At 51.1% G+C, this 19,780-nt stretch overlaps 6 protein-coding genes across 6 annotated transcripts; 2 read left to right on the forward strand and 4 right to left on the reverse strand.

The window, feature by feature from the left end:
• Positions 1–678: 678 nt before the first annotated feature.
• FMAN_04502 (uncharacterized protein) lies at positions 679–2,487 on the forward strand (the record flags this gene model as incomplete). The annotated part of the gene is made up of 4 exons (XM_041828782.1): positions 679–871; positions 918–1,303; positions 1,369–1,496; positions 1,557–2,487. The coding sequence occupies 4 exons, from the start codon at positions 679–681 to the stop codon at positions 2,485–2,487; spliced, it is 1,638 nt and encodes a 545-aa protein (XP_041679611.1).
• A 583-nt stretch (positions 2,488–3,070) lies between these two features.
• FMAN_04501 (putative ribosomal protein L10a.e, cytosolic) lies at positions 3,071–3,865 on the reverse strand (the record flags this gene model as incomplete). Its single annotated transcript, XM_041828783.1, has 3 exons — positions 3,071–3,527; positions 3,582–3,759; positions 3,847–3,865. The coding sequence occupies 3 exons, from the start codon at positions 3,863–3,865 to the stop codon at positions 3,071–3,073; spliced, it is 654 nt and encodes a 217-aa protein (XP_041679612.1).
• Positions 3,866–4,248: 383 nt separating this feature from the next.
• Positions 4,249–9,258, forward strand: FMAN_04500 (uncharacterized protein; the record flags this gene model as incomplete). The annotated part of the gene is made up of 7 exons (XM_041828784.1): positions 4,249–4,343; positions 4,403–5,250; positions 5,298–6,519; positions 6,568–6,814; positions 6,912–7,746; positions 7,800–8,473; positions 8,530–9,258. 7 exons carry the CDS (start codon positions 4,249–4,251, stop codon positions 9,256–9,258), a joined length of 4,650 nt encoding a protein of 1,549 aa, XP_041679613.1.
• A 224-nt stretch (positions 9,259–9,482) lies between these two features.
• Positions 9,483–11,525, reverse strand: FMAN_04499 (uncharacterized protein; the record flags this gene model as incomplete). Its single annotated transcript, XM_041828785.1, has 2 exons — positions 9,483–10,915; positions 10,979–11,525. 2 exons carry the CDS (start codon positions 11,523–11,525, stop codon positions 9,483–9,485), a joined length of 1,980 nt encoding a protein of 659 aa, XP_041679614.1.
• A 1,052-nt stretch (positions 11,526–12,577) lies between these two features.
• On the reverse strand, positions 12,578–16,666 carry FMAN_04498 (putative Snf1p protein kinase interacting protein (SIP3 protein); the record flags this gene model as incomplete). The annotated part of the gene is made up of 1 exon (XM_041828787.1): positions 12,578–16,666. One exon carries the CDS (start codon positions 16,664–16,666, stop codon positions 12,578–12,580), a length of 4,089 nt encoding a protein of 1,362 aa, XP_041679615.1.
• An 861-nt stretch (positions 16,667–17,527) lies between these two features.
• Positions 17,528–19,365, reverse strand: FMAN_04497 (putative eukaryotic release factor 1; the record flags this gene model as incomplete). Its single annotated transcript, XM_041828788.1, has 5 exons — positions 17,528–17,739; positions 17,804–18,935; positions 18,992–19,041; positions 19,103–19,187; positions 19,330–19,365. The coding sequence occupies 5 exons, from the start codon at positions 19,363–19,365 to the stop codon at positions 17,528–17,530; spliced, it is 1,515 nt and encodes a 504-aa protein (XP_041679616.1).
• Positions 19,366–19,780: the final 415 nt, after the last annotated feature.

A 19,780-nucleotide genomic window follows, 5' to 3' on the forward strand; every position in this document is an offset into this window, starting at 1 on the left:
AGACGAGACGAGTCGAGCTTCTGTGATGAGATTTGGTTGTTGATCCTTGATCCATGAAGTGGCCCCCTTCCATATCCATCCATGTCCTTTTGTTGAACTCAGTGGGCGAATAAATCCATATCTCGGGCATGGATCTGGCTGTCTCTAGTGGGGGGTAGTAGGTGTCACTCACTTAAACAGAACCTGACCTCCATACAGGCTTGCTTCACCTTCACCTACACCTATAACACCTACTCATACACACATCAGTCTCGCATTTCCTCTTCCATTCTTGCCTTGGTTTCTTGTTCCCTTCTCTTCCTATAAATTCTTTCCTGACCTGGGGGATTGTCACTCACATGTGTCGATCTAACAATATACCATCATCATAAACCTTGCATCTTCCCTTTTCCACCTCCTCGACTCGAAGCTCCTGCAACAGCATACGTACATATCAGCAGCGCATAACGATCCGAATTCAATCTGCTTAGCTCATACTTCCTGCGACCGGCGAAATCTCGACGCTTTACTCTACTTCCCCCACCTTGCGATTGCGGCACGAGAGCGCCAGCTATCGGAGCGCATCGAGTCGAAGCACTCACGTTCGTTCGGTCTTTGTTTATGCGAATACTCGATGCCTTTTCCCCTCGAAACTAAGCTCATGATTGCTCTCCCAATTTCCAGCTGCTAAGATCAACTATGTGGCGACGCACATATCTCACGCTCGTCCTCATAAGGCTGTGGTTTGCGCTATCTCCCAGTTATTTACACCCGGACGAGAACTTCCAAGGGCCTGAGGTCATAGCCGGTATGTTTCTCTCCGCGCCGGCTCCCAGGTGCCCTGATGTTGAAATGTCTGCATGTCCAGAGGATGCATTTCGATACAATCTGTGTTCGCGCAGTCTGTCACGACAAGTCCAGCTGCTAATTCACCCCAGGCCAAATTTTTAGTTATCCTATTCGACACACTTGGGAATTTACAAGCGAGAACCCTATTCGTAGTGTTTTCCCACTATGGCCCGTCTACGGTCTTCCTATGCTTCTTCTGCGGTGGCTATGGATCGGTAACGGCAAAGACGGAGAGATCCCACCTATCGCGGTTTTCTGGACTCTGCGCGTTCTCATGTTTGTCATCAGCTTTGTTCTTGAAGATTGGGCGTTGCATGAGTTGATCCCGTCACCGAAGCATCGCCGTGTTGCCGTTCTCCTTGTCGCCTCGTCCTACGTGACCTGGACCTATCAGACGCACACGTTCTCCAACTCGGTAGAGACGCTCGTTGTTGCGTGGAGTCTTGTTCTGATCCAGCGAGTCACTGATCCACGGGTTCGTCACTTGCACGCCATCACCACTAATAAGAACTATCAGCTGACTTCAAATTCGACACACAGCAGCGGTCATGTGTTTTGTCTGCCACAGTGCTTGGAATAGTTGGAGTATTCGGTGTTTTCAACCGAATCACGTTTCCAGCATTTCTTGTTGTTCCTGGACTTCGACTGCTCCCTGTATTCTGGAAGAGGTGAGTCACCCTATTTGCGCTTGGCGCGGAAATGCATGAATCAAGCTAACACATCCACAGGCCTACGTCCCTCGTATACTTGACGTTAGCTGCGGCACTGACAACTGTCATTGCCATCGGTCTGGATACCGCGTTTTACCTGCCAGGTCCCATCACATGGACAAACCTGATCCATAAACCTGTAATCACCCCTCTGAACAACTTCAAATACAACTCAGCAACCGAGAACCTGGCGCAGCATGGCCTTCATCCTTGGTACCAGCATTTGGTGGGAAATTTGCCGTTGCTGCTAGGCCCAGCTGCAGCTTTGTTGATAGCCAGACCCAAAATATCAATCCGACTATGGTCGGCAGTGTCGGGTTTGGTGGTCCTATCGGCGTTTCAACATCAGGAGGCGAGATTCTTGCTCCCAACGGTACCACTATTTCTTTCGTCAATCCGCATGCCCCGAAACCAAACAATTCTCCACGTCTTTACGGCAGTTTGGATTGGGTTTAACCTCGTCCTCGGCTCGTTGATGGGTATCTATCATCAGGGAGGTGTGGTGCCGGGACAGGTCTTCCTGAGTCAGCAATCAGATGCCACCCAAGCTGTCTGGTGGAAGACGTATACACCGCCAATCTGGCTTCTTAATGGCAAGAATGAGTTCTTGACCACGCGAGACGTTATGGGTCTCAAGGGTGAGGTGCTACTTGAGCAACTCTACGGACTCGCCACATGCGACACTCCCGCCGACAGACGAAACCAGGAGTATCTGAAGGAAAAGAATGGCACATACCTGATAGCCCCGGCATCAGCAACATGGTTAGATCCCTACCTGTCAAACAAGGGCTTGGAGGGGCTACGGTTTAGAGAGGTATGGCGTTACAGGAAACACTTGAACCTGGATGATCTGGATTTTGGCGACGACGGCGTTTGGGACACCCTGGCCAGGGTTATTGGGCGACGGGGCCTCGTTGCCTGGAGAGTCACAAAGAGCTGCCCAAATTAGACAAAAAGGGGGGCATGACTGCTTTGTTGAATTTTCTTTGTCGCGTATACATAAAATAGAAATCATTAATGACGATCCAATTCTCTCGGCTTCATGGAATAAGGTCACCAAAATTTCGGTTTCCATGATTCCGTCTGTGGTATCTATATCCGTAATCATCTTTCTTCACTCATAAAGCTGAGCTTCTTCCCCCCACCAATTGGCTTCGCTTGGAAGAAACCCTGCTCGCATCTGCCCGCAGCTAATGAGCTGGAAATTGAGTTGACTTGAAGAAAGCCGGTCACGTCATTGATAGTCCTATAGCGGCATGTAGTGCCGTAGATTTGCAACCAGCGACAGTTGTAATCCTGGCATTCATGGTGTATGATAGGGTCAACTTGGGGCCTGGATACTCTCCATCATCTATCTCCAATGTACATGTTTATCCAGGTTTTGGATGGGTTCGCTTGACAATCCCATTTGAAAAGCAGATTTGGCTTATTTATTGTGTTTATTTTTCCTGCCACCCTAGTCTAAGCTGCAGTCCACATTTCAGTGAACACGATTGCCGGAGCCATCTCAGGCAGAAGCTGAAGAAACACGCTTAGTACAGGCGCTTGGGGGGAGACATGGAAGCCTTGATGGTAAGGCTTCCGACGTTCTGCCAGCCCTTCTTGAGAAGAGAGACGAGGTAGTTGATGGCCAGCATGATGTTGGCGACGAGCTGCTCTTGGGTCATCTCGACGTTTCCGACGGCGACACCCATGCAGAGAACCTTCTTGAGCTGGAACTTGATGGTGGACTTGACCTCGTTGATGCGACCAGTCAGGTCGTCGGCGTGAGAGACGGGAGTGGGGAACTTGCCGGCCTTGGACAGACCGGGACCCAAGAGACGGGGGATCTGCTTGATGAGAGCCTCGGAGGCGACGAAGGCGTCGTACTTGCGGGCAAGCTTCTTGATGAGCTTCTTGTTCTTGTTGAGCTTCTTCAAGTCATCAGCGGACATGGCGTCAACACCACCGTGCTTGGCACGATCGATATCGTGCTGGTCACCGAGAATGCTGTCAATTTGTTAGCCTCCAATTCTCTTGGCTCTGTCGATTCTTTGGCCGTACCAGATGGACATGTTGGGTCGGGGGATGGAGGGCAGGCGGATAGTGCCAGAGAAACGCTTGTCACGCTGAGGGTCATAGTTCTTCAGGCCGATCTGAAGCTCAACGGTCTCAAGGAAGTTTCGCTTCTTGGTCTCGTTGGAGTACTCCAAGAGCTCTCCGACTTGCGTCCGGACATTAGCTGCACCGTCGTTAGCATTCTTGCGGTGTCTGATTATTGTACTGTGACTCCTCTTGCGAGTTCAGTCTCCTCCAGGATATACCATACCGACTGTGATCTTCGACATCTTGACAGTCTCCCAATAGATGGCTGTATAATCTAATGGTGGTCAGGGCGAGTTGGGTTAGGGAATCAGAAATTCTGAGCACAGTTGAAAATCAGGCAAAATTAGAAAGTGCGTCCCGACAGAAAGGTGGGGCTCCTTCCAGGGCAAAATTTTCTCACGGGATCCCTCACGTGATACCTCTCTGTACCTAACCTATGGCACTTCCTTTAGGTATTAGGTACCTACCAAGGTAGTTGTCGAAGAGATCATTCTTTTGACGACGGCCTCGAGGCGTGGTAGATTTATTCATGGATCAAAGTTAAGTACAGGTAAGTTTCCTTGGCAATTCAATTATTTTTGTCTGAAATACGCCGTCGTATCTACGCTCTTCAAAGCCCATCAAGATGGAAGACACGGCTCAACGGGTTGACGACTTAATCGCCAATTCGAATCACATCTCCAAATGGGTCGAGGAGCAGCCAAGTGAAGAACAGTCAAGGTGCGCAATTCCTCCGATCTCGGTCTCGTGTAGATATCCTAAAGATCCTTTGTCTGTAGTTGGGCCCAATCGATATTCAAAAGACTCCTCGAAAGTGCTTCTCAGCCAAAAGGCGCTTCAGGCAACTCATGCGTGAAACTCTGCGGTTTTGTTGAACAGTCGTCAAAATCGCAGTCACAGAGTCTGAAACTCTGGGCCTACTCTAGGGATGTTACTATAAAACTCTTCAATTTTTATGTTGAATGGAACGAGTCAGACAACCACCGGTCAATGAAACTGGTTCTCGACCTGCTCCCTCAGCTCATCAGGAGAAATCCGGATGAGAAAGATGGCCAAGAGACCAAGTCTGCCATCTTGGACAATCTTGTCTCGATTGTGACTGGGAAGTCATCAAAACCGCTGGCCAAATCTGCCATAAAGGCATTGGATCATCTCCTTGCCAAGGACATCGTCACCCTGGATGAGATACGGTCCAGCTATGTCACTCTTCAACAAAAGGACACATCAACAAAGCCCTTGGATGTCTGGAAGTCTTTTATTTCTGAACTGTTCCATTGGATGACCCTTCACTTTGTCTGCCCTACTGCTGGAAGGTTTATTGTCTGCTTGTACCGCGGTCTCAGAAGCCAAGACAAACGAGGCACTTCAGGACAGCTGAGCGTTGAGACTTGGCACATGTGGCTGCTTGAGGCCATAAACGAGGAGCCCTCCATTCTAGAATCAGTCAAAAACTATATCTTCCTCCCTCTGTTCAAGGCGGACAAGTCTGAGGCCCTGGGTTTCTTGAAGAGAATGAATGAACACGAGGCTGTCTCTGCAGGCCATGAGATAGATATTAATCTCCCGGCCCTGCTGCAGCTCGCAGCGTTAGAGATTGGCAAGAAGGTTGGCTTAGTAGAAGAGCCAGGTAAGCCACCAAGTAAACATATCCTAACGCCTGCTAATCTGCAACAGCACTCGGTGATGATAAATCTGCCGATAGCGACTCATCGATTGTGCTCGACGAGAAGGTTCTGGAGAGTGTCTTGGCCCATCCATCTCACGAAGTTCGCTCTCTCGCACTTTCATTGCTCATGAGCTCCCCATCAACAACAAGACCCTATTCATACACAGCCCTCGACCTACTCCGCAAGCATCTCGCCTCATACTTTGCCGATTCTGATGCCAAGTTTAGAAACGAAGTAGCCGGAAAGGTTCGAGACATGTTTAGAAGGGTTAGGGGTGCCATCTTCGTGCTCAAGAAGAGCATCCCAAGAGCCGCCGCTCGTAAGCACAAGGAACAGCCAGGCCAGGCCCAGCAGCAGCATATCCTTTATCGGACCAACCTTATATCTCTCCCTGAAGCTCAGCTGGTTCACTGCTTGGAGTATCACGAGAAGTTCCTATTCTGGTACATTGGCTTCTTGTGTAGTGAGTTAACACCCACTGCTTCTTATCAGCGACATAGTGCTTCTCTCAAGGCGGTCACTTTCATTCTTCGAATGGAAGGAGAAAAGTCAAAGACGTGGGAGACCGCAGATGACCAGACGCTATTCTTTGATCAGTTTGGCGGCTCATGGCTCCGAGCTTTGTCTGACCTGATCATGGATCCATTTGATGACATCCGAAGCCATGCCGCTACGGTACTCAGATGTATATTCTCGGATAGCCGGTACAGGAACTTCTACCTGCTGGCCCGACAAGGCAAACCAAATCCCACTCAAGAGCTCACAGAACTTCTGAGAAGAACTGAAGCCCTTTCTCGCAAGACTGCTCGAGCCGATCATTCAGACGGTGTCGCCAGAGTATCTCAGCTACTGTATAGGTTCTCCGAAAATGAGCAACATCGAGTCGCACTACTTTCAAAGCTGATAGGAGGCCTGGAAGCGAGGCTAGTAGTCGCTGAGAAGGATCTCGGCAGAGCGGTTCTAGATGCGCCGCTGCACGGTGATTTTGCTTCCCTGTGCTACATGTGGCAGGTGGTTTCAGAGCTTCAGTTTTCTGAAGGAGAGTTGCAGTCAATACAGGCTCTGCAAGACACTCTGGTTACTTGCTGCGAAAGAGTCTGGGCAGCAGTCCGCGATATTCTCTGTGATGACTCGCCTGAAGGCCATTTACCCCAAGAGCTAGAAGAGGTTGATGGGCTCGACACCAAAGATGTGTTGAGCTACAGCTTCCGGTCTGTCCATGAAGCCAGGTAAGTCAATCAACGACTTGGAGTATCACTTCAGCTAAACACCAGTAGCAATCTTATGCGCATCATTATCCTTTCTATCAAGCAACACTCCCGCCAAGGCAGAATCTGCCCGTCAAAGGAAGCTTATGAGAGAATAGGGAACTTATCATTTACCCAACTAGCCAGTATAAGACACCGCGGCGCTTTTACGACAGTCGCCCTCACTTTCTCTACATGCTGCCAACTTGTTAAGCACCTAAACCAAGCCAAAGCTGGCGCCGAGTGTGGTACCGCTCTTCTCGAGCAGTGGTATGCGGTAAGTCCTACGATATACCTGCTGAGTCACTACACTTTTCCAGAACCTATACTCTACAAGAAATGGAATAGAAGGATTGGGAACTAACTAAAAGTAGGGCACATTAGAAGCCATCAACGCTCAGGTATCGACCACTCGGCGATCTGCCGGTATCCCTGCCATGATGACAGGCGTCTTATCCGCCAATACGTCTAATCCTTCATTTGAACAAGTCATGAACAAGCTCGTGGAGATCGCTAGCCAGGAAGCCCGCGTCACTGAGACCGACGGTTCGAATCTTCCTCAGGTCCATGCTTATAATTGCCTGAAGGAGATCTTCAAGAGTTCCTACTTGACAGCCATGGGAAATAAGTCTGAGAAATTCTTACCGCAGTGCCTCGAGCTGGCAGCCAACGGCCTCAAGTCTGAACTATGGGCCATCCGTAACTGCGGCTTGATCCTACTCCGAAGTCTGATAGATTGTCTCTTTGGATCCCATCAGAGCAAAGCACTCATGGAAGCAGGTTGGGATGGTAAAGCCAACCGGATCGCCTACCACCGATACCTTTCCCTTCCAAGGACTCTCCTCCACCTTCTGAAGTCAGGCCACCAGATGATGGCCTCCATTGCCGCCAGTTCAGCTGCGGCCGAGTCAGTCTTCCCAGCCCTTGACATCATCCGAAGAGCCGGCCCCCCTGAGGTATTTCGTGAAGAGCTCCAGATACATATAGCAAAGTATCTGGCCAGCCCGGTGTGGCACGTCCGCGAGATTGCAGCCCGAACTCTATGCTCGTGTCTCCTACATGCTCAATGGCTCGATACTATCACCAGTATTGCCGCTGAGTCTGTTCGCTCTCAAATCGGGAATGTTCAAAATCATGTACATGGTGTTCTGTTGGTACTGAAGTATATCGTTGATCGGTTGAGTGAGGTTATGCCCGAGCGGCTGCAACGTGAGAAAGAGTGTATCGACAAATTAGAAAACCCGCTAACAGGTACTATACAGACGACATACCCAAGCTCTCCGGTTTTCTCATTGAGTACTGGCGCGAAATCCAGGCCTTGGACTCCCCTGAAATTCCTGCTGCGTATCTTGAGGTCACTAATCTTGTACGAGCTCTCCCCAGGCCTGGGTCAACTGGTCCTATTTCACTCGAGTTTCCTACCTCCGACAACCAAGAGGGGGCTCTACTCAGAGCACAGAGGGTAATACATGAAGTCCACTCCATCTCTGAGGGTAGTGGCCCCATCGAAAATCTCAACACATTGTTCCTGAGCACGACCATGGGCGTCAACACGATAGTGACTGGCCTTGAGACAGTTCCTAAGCTTTGGGACATTTCTTGCCTCTCAGAGCAAGATGTGGGCAAGTTCTGCAACCTGTACCGCGATATATGTCTCAAAATTGGACCCGTTGAGCCTCGGGTTATTGCCCTGCAGAACTTCACAGAGATCCTCGACCAGGTTCTAAAGAGTGGAAATATCAGCCTCGTTTCACCGGGTCTGCTTCTGGAGATTTGGAGCAGCCTGCCACTGAGTTCTATCAACCCTGCCCTCGCCAATGCGGTTATCAGAATTAGTGGCTGTATCATCGCCATCCTCAGTAGAGCACAGGTTGTCACACCAGAGGGAATCAAGAACTGGGGACATATGATGGCCGATGCCGGCCTGGATGATAAGGTGAGTGATGGGGAAGCCAGTGATATACGATCTTTGTCCACTAAAACCTTCTGCAGGACTTTGATACTCGTCTCGCTACAGTCGAATCACTCTGCTCATTCTTTTCCGTCATTGAAGTGGGCCAATCATGGGCTCAAGAAGAACACCTTGTAGCTATCCTCGCTCTCTATGACTCCCTCAACGATGACGATGACGACATTCGAGACGTGGGATCCGCAGCAGTCCAGAGCATTCTAGGAAAAGCTCTTGTACCCATTGAAGCGGCAAATCGCCTTCTCTTATGGCTAGCCCAGCACTACGCTGGTAGCTCAACGTTCCGCCAAATCATTGTGCGTCGCGTCATGGGTGATTCTCGGTACCCAGCCCCTGAGAACAACGTGTTCTCTATTCAGGACCAGCTGCAGGAGGCAATGAAGTTTGACGATTCACTTTTTGTCATTGAGGAGCAGAACTTGTTCGTGGATGAGGTCAGAGAGACACAGCGCTGGATTGCTCTCTACGAGATCCTGACATGGGAGTCTAATGACCCCTCTCTCGACTCACTTACGACATGGATCAGTGCCGGTTTAGAGGCAATGGAGAATCTCGCGAGCCAAGAAGACGGACCTCTTGGATATGCGTCGAAGCCTGAGGTCTTCGCCATCTTATCACGGGTTGTTCGTGCTTCTGCAGCGATAGCAAGAAAACAGCCTGATTCTGGTTTTTGCGAGAGGATCAACAAGTCAGGCAGTGCTGTGCAAGATGGCCTGGGGCATATGTCAGGTCTTTTGTTACAGTCTTTCTAGGAAACTCCGCACAAACAAAGAGAGATCCCTGCAAGTAAAACAAGCGGCGAAGAGAAAAGTAATGAGTTGATGCTATTCATGATTTATTGAAAAAGAGCTCCCCTGACGCCTCGCAGTAGAACAACGGCCGTAACACGTGTGCTGTATGTGAACAATAGTAGTTTTTATGAGAACCACCCCTCCGTTCCTCCCCTGACTGAGTCAATACTTTCCAACATGTTATCTCAAACATCTGTCTGGGCTCTCTGGATGCTTTTGATGGACGGTGATGGAGAGCCTGGACTGTCCAGCAGTCCGTTCTTACCAAGCTTTCGGACAAGCATCGTATTCTGTGCCTGCAACTCGCCAACCTGCCCTTCAAGGAGTTCGATCTGACGACGAGCAACATCTCGCTCTGCACGAACGCGCTCAAGTTCAAGTGAGAGGTTGTTCTTCTCTTCCTGCTCGGCTGCTTTGCGACGTCGCTCTTCAGCCTTACGCTGGTCCCGCTCACGTTTCTCCTCTAGCTTGCGCATCTCGCGGCGATACTTCTCCTCCTGCTTGGCCACCTCCTTTTCATGCTTCTCACGCAACTTGGCCAGAGTAGCAGCGTCCTTCTCCTTGTCCCCAAGAAGCTTACTCTGTCGCCGCTCCTCAAGACGAGCCATCTTCTCATCCAGCTTCTTCTTCTTTTGTTCGAGCTTCTTAAGTTCCTTATCGGCTAGTGACTGCTGTGACTGCTGCGGGTTGGAGCGGGAAGTCTCCGATTGGGACTCAACAAGACTATCGGGAGATTTGTTCTCGGCAGTCACACTCTTCTCAAGGGCTGAGGCAAAGCTTCGGATGGAGGAGGTGTCGCTATCGTCATCATGTTGCTCCTCAGCAATCGCGTGAGCGTCGGACACACTCCCATCGGTGGACACAAAATCTGAACCAGTTCCCCAGGTCTTGAGCAGGCTTGTAGGAATATAGGAACTGGCAGCCCCTATGGCACCAGCTATGACACCATACAGCCCATTGCTGCCCGGGAAAGGGTCGTCTTGATTTGTAGACATGGCAGCTTCAGCCTTGGCCCTTTCAAGATTGGCAGTAGGGTTCGGTGCAGCCGTGGACTCTGCATGGCTCGTGGCAGATGCTTCAGCGACGTCACTATTATTATTTGCTTCGCCAATCTCTTCCGGTTCAGCGAATCCATGCATAGCCTTCGACGTCACCCACTTAAGGAACTTGCCAGCATCACCAACGATGCCTGGTGGTGTTCCCTTCTCGATAAGAAAGCGCGGGACGCTGCCGCCAGGGTCGCTACGAGTCACCATGAGCCATTCGACAGCCGTGGGACGTTCGTCGAGTGGCATTGAGCCGTGGCCCTCGCTGCCAGGTTTGGGGCTCGCTATCCTCCCCTCGTCTCGATCCAGGAGATCGGCCGACGAAAGGGATCTCTTAGAGGTAAAGTTGTCGACTGGGACTTCACGGATTACTTCGACTGATTCGTAGTAGCCACGGATAATGCCCTGGCGGGGAGGGCACTCGGGGTGCTCGCAAGGCTTTGAGACTATCATGTACTGTCGGAGGGGCCGGGATCCTTGGGCGGGTTTCACGGAGGTCTCGGAAGTCAGGAGAAGAGTCACAAAGTCTCGCGGGGCAGTCGGGCCAGGGAACTGGGCAGAAAGTTGAAAGACTATTGGCTGTCAGCTAAAAGACGTTTTGGTAGTGATGGCATGATTCGGTCGGGTCGGCGTACCTTGCAGTTGGCCATGATCACCAATCTGCTTGTCCTCCACGCGCTTGTCCGCGCCGATACCACGGATATTGCCACTTCCAGGAGCACCTTGAACCTTCATCGTCTCCGAAAACTCAACAGAGAGACCCTTCTTCCAGTCGTCGAAGGACAGCCCTTCGTGTACACTCCGGCGAGCGAACCATGAGCCGCGCCCATCTTTGGCGCTTAGCTTGTAGACGTTGATCCCGAGAGGATTCTCTTTCGCGCTGACTTTGATCTCCCTCCACTCCTTCTGCAGATCTTGTGCCTGGCCGATGGCTTCAGCTTTCTGCCGCAGGGTCAGAGCACGTTTGATATCAGGAGCTGAAGCCGCCGACTCTGTCTTGGATCGAGCTCGCCCTGCAGAGCTTGAAGCGTCCTTGGTGGCTGGCACGGGAATAGATTCGACCACGGTCTGCGTCTCAGAAAGAACATCGGCCAAGAACTCTTCAAGGTCGTCGTCTTGGGGGACTTGTTCCCACTCAACAGGGCCCATAGCCCCTAGAGGTTCGTGGTGACTACCCCCCATAGCTGCTGGCTGAGTGGATAGCTAAGGTACTTATGGAGATAAGCGGCGGATGGATTGGACTTGAGTTGGTGAATAGAGCAAGTGTGAGATCTCGGAGGAGTGAGTATCGAGGTAGTCTCGTGCCTGCTTACGAGATAAAACAAGATAAGTCCAAAAAGAGTCGCTAAGTTAAATGTTTCAATAAAAAAATGAAGACGTCAGAAGGTGAACAAGATGAGATAAAGCCAAGAAGACCAACGACCAACCAACGCTAGAAATAGCAGTCGAAATCATATGTACCAAGAACCTTTTTCAATTCTCTCGGCCGCGATGGGCCATGATCAACTGCCGTCATTCCCGCGATTGACGTCACTACCCAACCTCCATAACCTTACAGTTACGTTCAGTACCTATAGTGTCTACCTACCTAGGTAGGTACCCAACCGTCAGTGGCCAAGCCTACTGACCTACCTAGGCCCGCCCTCGCCTACACCTTGAAGGCAGCTTAGTCATCCACCACAGTCCTCCTTTACAGCATCTGGAGCATGGTATCAAGTTAACAGCCAACTAACTACTAAACTACCGACCTACACCTATAGGTAGAGGCAGCGCATGGATATACAAAGTACAAATGCAATCTCCGTCGTTTAGATTTTCGAAAGGTGGCTATTTCATACCTAGATAATCAATATTGGATAAGGCACTGTCAACTGCGACAAGGCCAACAGACCCGCTTGCATCCTTGGTTCTCCGTACATGTATGTACACGACAACGACTAACGTAGAATTATGCATAATCAATTCCAGAATATCCTACTCCCGATTAGTCCAGCTACTGTCCATATTAAGCACCGCTCCTCGGCATTTTTAAAAGAGTCCGCTCCGACTCCGTACTTATGATGACTGATGACAGATGAAATTCGCCAGGTGATGGCGAGGGTGATGGCGAGGGCGAGCCCGAGAGTTCTATTCACCTCTCGAGTGCTTACTTACACATTGTATGTACAGCTACTACCAAGGAAAACTTACTTAGGGTGCCTTACCCAATACCACAGTATGCTCTTTCTATCGTGTTACACAATCGACAATTTCCGATCCTTCATCGCAACCTGGTAGTCCTGCTTACAGCTCCCGCAGTAAGAATCCCGCCACTGCTCGAGGGCCTGCCGTCTCTTAGCTGGCATAGGCTCCATGGCCTTCTGTGGCCCCTTGCCGGCTTCTGCCCCTTTCCTCTGTCCCTTTGTGTCGCCCTGCTGCAGCAGCATAGTATCCAGTTCATCACATAGGAACTTTTCATCTACCAACCAATTCTCCCATTCTGACTGTAGCATTTCTCGCTCAATGCTGTTGACAACCCTCATGGCTACTAGCAAGTCATGCCGGTACGATCCTAGCCGCTGTCGAGTCCGTCGAAGTCGACGGGCTGTAGCACGACTAGTGGGTGTAGCCAAACTAGCACCGGCATCCTCCCAGGGCGCATCCATATCTGTCGTATCCAGTAGGTCTTTGAAGGTCGAGAAGCATGTGCTGTTTTCGGGAAAAGACAGCCCTTGATTGGTCCCGGATGCTGTATCCAGATCCGCAAAGTATATGGCCTTACTCATCATGGAATTGGGTCGAATTCCGATGTTTTGCATGAATCCTGCTGCCCTTCGCTCTCTCCACCACGTCGAAGTCTCGCTTGACGTTAGTAGGAGATTTGTAAGCGTGCTGAATGCGAGAAGCGCCAGGATGATCCACTGGGCTGTAATCAGGTTGAACAAGTTGCGCAGCACAGCGATAGCCCACATGATGAGTGACGATACTGCACTCTCTCCCAGAGACCGAATCGTCTCAAACACCATTGTCGTCAGGGTTCGAGGCTTGATGGCCTGCTTCTTTGCCGAATCTGTTGCAGCAGGCGAAAAGACCACCACCTCTGTCTGTTGCCCAATCTGGCCATACACCTGGATTGCTCTGTTTGTTCGGCTGCGAGTTCCAAGCTTCCGAACTTGATCCGTAGCAACCTCAGCCAACTCTTCGGCGTCACTTGCAGCATCGTGAATGGCTTGGCGGTCAATCAGGTTCTTGGAGAGCGCCGGGTTTTTCGACCAATCCGTTTTTGTGTAGATGGCTAGTTTGCACTTGGACTTGGCCACGTGCGTTATGACAATCTTGGTCACAACCTTGAACCAGCTTGAGTGAGGCAGATGCCACGCCGTCTTGACATGAGTCACCACGTACGTAACGTGATCGCTGAAGACATCGATGATCTGGTAGTCATTAACATCGGCCGTCTTGGACCGACCCAAGACATCCTTGTAGTCAACCTTGAACTGGAAGTCACGCCTCATCCTGCCTTGATCAACTAGAACCCAGGGTCCTTGAGCAATCTGCTGAGCACGTCGTTCAAAGTAGAGCTTTGGGAATACAAAACTCTTGTCACCGAACAAAACGTGGAAGCAGGACTTGGCACTGATTTCAAAGTGTCGCTCAGCCGCCATCTCCTTCATGCCCTCTGGTTCATAAATGACAGGGCGAGCTGGCAAGTGAAGTTTATGGTTATGTCGAGTCCTCGATTTCGAAAGACGAAGCGGAGGGCCGAACTCCATGCGTCGAGCAACAGGCCGACCCATCGAAGTACCGTCATCCATGGGCGTGGTTGCTGAGACCTCCTCCCAGCTTTCGACACTGGGACTTGGGCGGTCATACTCTTCTTTTTCGAGATTGATCAAGGTGGTGATGATTGCTTCAACATCCATGGGCTCCTCAGCCTGGATGTCGTCGATCAATAGGTTGAGACGAGTGTGAAGTAGACCGAGATCCTCCAAGAAGACTTTGATAGTGATCCTGGTATACCCCGTTTCGTTGGCATTTTCATTCAGATGAAGGAAAATGAAGTCGCAGTCCCTGCCTGGGGCTGCCGTTACTTCACTGATGATATCTAGACTGATGTTGTACGCCGTGACGAGTCCTATTTGCTGTCCATAGAAGTACATATTGTCGGGTGTAACGTATATGCGGCCGTCGCCCGCCATGTCTGGTTTGCCGGGCCCTCGCTCAGGAGACCCAGTCCAGGCGGCCCGGAAGACAAGCACCAGCTTCTCCTCCAAGGGCGCATCTGGGAAAAGGAGTCGAAACTGGGCGTGTTGCGCTCTCAACTCTGGGGGGTAGTTTCGGGGGAAGTACTCGCCACCGTCCTTCCGCTGAACACCTTGCCCTACAGTGCTTCCAGGAACAACAACACCAATAGGGTCATCCTCATCGAGTCTGGGAAGGACGGGTTGTGGCGGTGCGTTCATTGCACCCCAGAGACTTGTTCCCCAGTAGTTTGCAACCACAGACGCAGGGAGTTTCCTGTTGTTACCTACAGGTTGGCGTTCTCCTGCTGTCAGAACTGCAATTCGACTCAATCCAGTCATGGAGGGTGGCTTGGCCAGGGTTGCTGGAGCCAAAGTGCCAACTTGTGTGTCAACCGATGGCAGCATGCTGGGCGTCTGCCTGAAATTTGTTGTGCTTCCAACAGACCCTGGAAATCCTGGCGGTAGCGTGTGACTAGTAGCCATCATGCTAGCCAGTCCAGTCGTGGAAGCTGAACCTCCTTGTCCGGCTTCCGGGCCTTGGGTGCCAAAGGTCGCTTTGCGATGTAGGTCGAGCTTCTGGATGATTCTGGCAGCATGCTCACGGCCACTCTCGCCCTCCTCTCGAGCCAGGTCTCGGCCCAGAGCAGTGATGGTACGACGAGAGATGCTGCCGTTAACGTCAAAGCTCTGTCGTGTATTGAGGTTACCGTCTGGTCCCGGAATAGGCAGTGTGTTTGTTCGGTCAATACTAGGGCTTGATTCATCGTAGATACCGATCTGTGCGTCGAGGGTCTTGGCAGAGAACTCGGGAATACTAGGGGGAGAGATGGAAAACGCAGGATCGATGGACCCGGGAAGAGAAGCACTAGTTCTGTTCATGCTGGTCTCGAAAGCCCGCTTCTTGGTAACCTCAAAAACCTCCAACCACTCGGTCAGCTCGCCCTGGGTCTCTGCCTGGAGCAGGATTGTCTGGCTCTTGGTCTTGACCTCGAAGCAGAAGCGTCTGTCTTCAGCCACAGCCGGCTTTGCATTACAAAGCAGAACCCCAATCTCGTCACCCTGAAGAACTCCCAGAGGTCCTGGTATCAGCCAGCCAAAGATGCCATCACGGCAATAATACCATCTCCTGATCCACGTATGTCTTGCTGGTTTCCCTGAGAGCACCCGCAGGAACAGCCATCCTTGCTTTTCAGAGACAACTGTGGCACCTTCCTCAAGACGAACAGTGATGGGGCCACGAGTGCCGAGGAAAGGAACGGTTGAAGTGCTGTAGTCCTCGAGCTCACGGGATGGCTTGAATCCTACTAACGCGTTTTCTCCAATCTCTCTCCTGGCAGACTGCAACTCTCGCCTGAAGACCATCTCGGACGCTCCCATTTCATTCGACCACCCCTGAATGCGCTCCATTTCCTGATTCCAGCGCGTAGTGTCGATTGCAGCTTCTCTAGCGCGCCGCAGCTGGCTCCAACGCTCACTGCATATTTTGACAAGCAACTTATCCATACTAAAGCGCAGCTGCGGTGCAAGCTGGCAGTAATCCATCGAGGCCTTGAGGTAAGCCTTTCGGGTTTCGAAAACAGCAAAGGCATCTTCGCGCAGAGCTGATGGCTCCTTTGTCTTTGACTGACTGACGTATCGAGCGAGCGTAGAGTCAAACGTTCGCTGCGCCTGCTCCATGGCCCTCCTGCACTCCTTGAAGTTCCTGAGATCGCCAACGATGAACTGCCGGATAGGGTCGACGACTAGGCCCTCCACCTTCTTCATTGTGCTTATCATTTGAATCCAATACTCACGCCATCCATCACCCACCCTCTTCAAAGCCAAAAATGTATAATCATTATCGACAACGCCGTCAGCCGCCGAGGGCATCGTCTTCACGAGAAAAGTATTAATCGTCTCTTCGAGGGCGAGGATATCGTGCAGTAGTTTCGACGTCGACTGAGCATATCCGTTGAGCCATTTTTCTATAGCATCGACTTGATCGCCAAAGGTTGCGGCGGTTACACGAAAAGTCGGAGAATCGAGTGCTGCTTCGTTGAGGCCGACGGGGATGGCGCGGCCAGCCTGGTTGGCCGCTGGTGGAGGGGAGTCTTCAGGCATTATAAGAAGATAATTATGTTTAAGCGCCTGACGACAGCTTCAGTTGAGACTGAGCTGAGGTCCCTCTATAGCGCAGATATGGGAGAAAGGGAAGATTATATGACAGTGAGAAGATGAGATGGAATGGTGTTGACAAGATGTGTTCGTTGATAGGCCATTTCCAGTTATTCGATCCTAAGTGCAGCCCATGTAAGCTTGTATTGACGTAGCACACCCATGCTAGGTACCTCCCGTCCACTACTACCTAAGGTACCTACCTACTAACCTACCCAAGGTCCGCGGACCCCCACAGCGACCAGAAGCACCGGAATGGGGCATGGAGCTAATATCGTTCAAATACGCGGTGATTAACAATACGATATCATGCAGTACAATGCTGGTAAGCCTTGGTTCATAAAATTAAAATCGTAGAGTATACTCTGTAATGTGAGTTCCCTTGATTTATGGATAGTCCTTCTTCGGAGAGGTTCTTTTCATCCCCCCTCTGTTTTCAGTTGGGTACTGTAATTCGAAGTACATAAAAATATTTCACTTGAACTCAGAAGAATGGCCATGCAAACGACTAGTATTTCGTTGACCCGGCGTGTAATGCCTGCTCATGACTATATATGCCCAATCAGGGACAAGCCTTGCAGCCAGCTAACGCCGACTCTACTCAAATAACAACAATCTTCAGGCCGGACGTCGCGATATGATGCTTTACCCGTGATGACCCTCAAGATCGATACCCTAGCCGCCGTGCCGCCGCTATCCTTCAATTTTAATGGTTGGGCCTACCAGCCGTTAGACCTGACATTCTGATTTCCCGAGGTGCAAGAATTGGAGGGTCTGAGATGTACCTCTATTCCCGTCGATCATAACTCAAGCCGTCATCATTGTGCGAAGCGGACTGGGTCGCGATGCCTGGCGGGAAGAATGGAGAGGCGCGAGACTGTCCCTCTCCACCAAGCGGTGCTGGGCGATTGACATCGGCGCGGCATCGGTCGACCTCTGCGCCTCGGGGCGCATGGCACTGTTGTTGTACATGGACGGATGAACTTGAGTCGATCCCTCGCTGGTAACGAGGGGATCCGCTGGTCAATCTGTTTGCTGATCAGAATCAAGAGCTCTCATTTCCTGGGCATTATGCCAACTCACCGTCGTAGTACTCGTCGTCGTCACTCAAGTCAGCCAGTTGCTCAAAGTTGACCTTGTAGCGGAGAAGACCGCCGATACCACCGAAACCCTTGACGAACTGGTTGCCCTCGGTGGATCGGTCAGAAACAAACTCAAGAGTGGTACCAAAGTCCTTGTAGTGTTCCGCAATCCATTCCAGGAAGGATTCCTGAGAAACAATTTCCATCTCTTGGCCGGTCTCCTTGTCGAGGAACTTGTCACGGTTGGTCTGCTCCTGTTGCTTGGTGGTGTGAAGGATGACCTCGCTGCCGTTGCTGTCTTTGAGAACCCAGCGGGTGATCTCAAGGTTCTCGAAAACGATCAAGGTCTCGACGGCACCGAGCTCGAGAGCCTTGAGGGTGTCCTCAATACCGTAGCAAACCTTGCCAGTGTCCTGGCTAATCTCCTCAAAGTACTTTCCGATGAGCTTCTTCTCCTGGATGAACTTGACGTTGCCGAGAGTCTCGGAAGACAGCTCGATAGCCTGGTTGAAACCGTTCTCACCACCATAAGAAACATCAACAACCTTGATAACCTTGGTCGCAAGACGACCGTCGAACATGTCAGAGGCGTTGAGGTCGTTCTTGAAATCGGCGGAACCAGCAAGAATGAGACCAGCGACGTTGACCTTGTCGGCAGTGATGAAGTTCTGGACAGCCAACTCGGCAACCTTTCGGACGTAGTTGTGACGCTTCTCCTCTCGCAGACGAGCGAAACGGAGAGCGGACTGACCACCACGACCGTGCTTCTTGGGAAGATCGACAGAGAACTTGTGGACAACCTCACGTGTGTTGCCGCTGAGAGTTCCAAACAGAGCACCGTTACCATCCATGATGATGAAGCCAAACTTCTGGTCGGACTCGAGCAGCTCGGCCAGAGCCTCGGTGTGGAACTTGTTGTCGCACAGGTAGAGGGACGTGTTGATGGGCTTGAAAGGCTCGAAATCGATGTTGACCTTTCGCTCCTTGCCTTCCTGGGTCAAGATTTCGCCACAGTAGACGACCAGACCGTTAGGGGGCACTTTGTTGTACAGCTTGAGGCGCTGCTGGGTCGAGGTAATGGCGGACAAGACAGACTGTCTGTTGACTCGAGATTTGATGTTGGAGGCAGTACCCTGGGGGGTTGTTAGTGTCGCCATAGGGGAATTTCGAGAGGACTCTGAAGCCGTACGTATTCTTCAGCCAACATCTTGGCTGCTCGAGAGACTTGATCCTTGGGGGCTAAAAGGACACACGAGTTAGTGCGCGTCTTGGGAGGGCTTGTGTCACGAGAACGGCTTACGGATGATGAGGGAAATCATTGAGGTTCCATTTCCTCTGGCGGCTTCAAGACGCTTGATCAGCTTCTTGACCTTCCAGATCTCAATCTGTTGAACGATGCCATCAGTCACTGTCTTTGGGGTTTGTCGATGTCCTAGACGTTAAATTTCTCGATCGCGGGGCAACAGACGACACGAGAAAAGAAGAGGGGCATTCGAGGTCCGGGATGAGGACAAGAATAAGACTCACGTTCTTCTCGGCCTCGTTCGCCTGAGCGTCACTCATTTTGGCGGTTGAACTGTGCTTAGCTCGGACCTTTGTATGGGAGTGGTATCTTCCGGTAGAAATTTCTCCTGGAGTCGTGGAACTATTAATTCTGGACTGGACTCTGGAGCCTGAAGATCCTAAAAGTTGGATGTTAGTGCCAGATTTTTTCGTGCAGTGAGCGATGACCTAGTGAGGCACCCACACCCACACCCGGGCACACACCACAGAGCACACAACCCACTTTGATTTGCTGCTCAATTGGGGCAATGAAGTCAATGCACTTCACAATTTGACTACGTAACTTGTACTTTATCCTCGGGGACGCTGCTGTTGGAAGTACTTTGCTTGAAATCATCGGTACCCGAGCGGGTCTCTAATATTACATACCTACCTACCTACCTTACATGGGTATCTTACCAGTATTATCACTGCT

The sequence above is a fragment of the Fusarium mangiferae genome, assembly GCF_900044065.1.
Source record: "Fusarium mangiferae strain MRC7560 genome assembly, contig: FMAN_scaffold003, whole genome shotgun sequence".
In the NCBI taxonomy this organism is placed as follows: domain Eukaryota; kingdom Fungi; phylum Ascomycota; class Sordariomycetes; order Hypocreales; family Nectriaceae; genus Fusarium; species Fusarium mangiferae.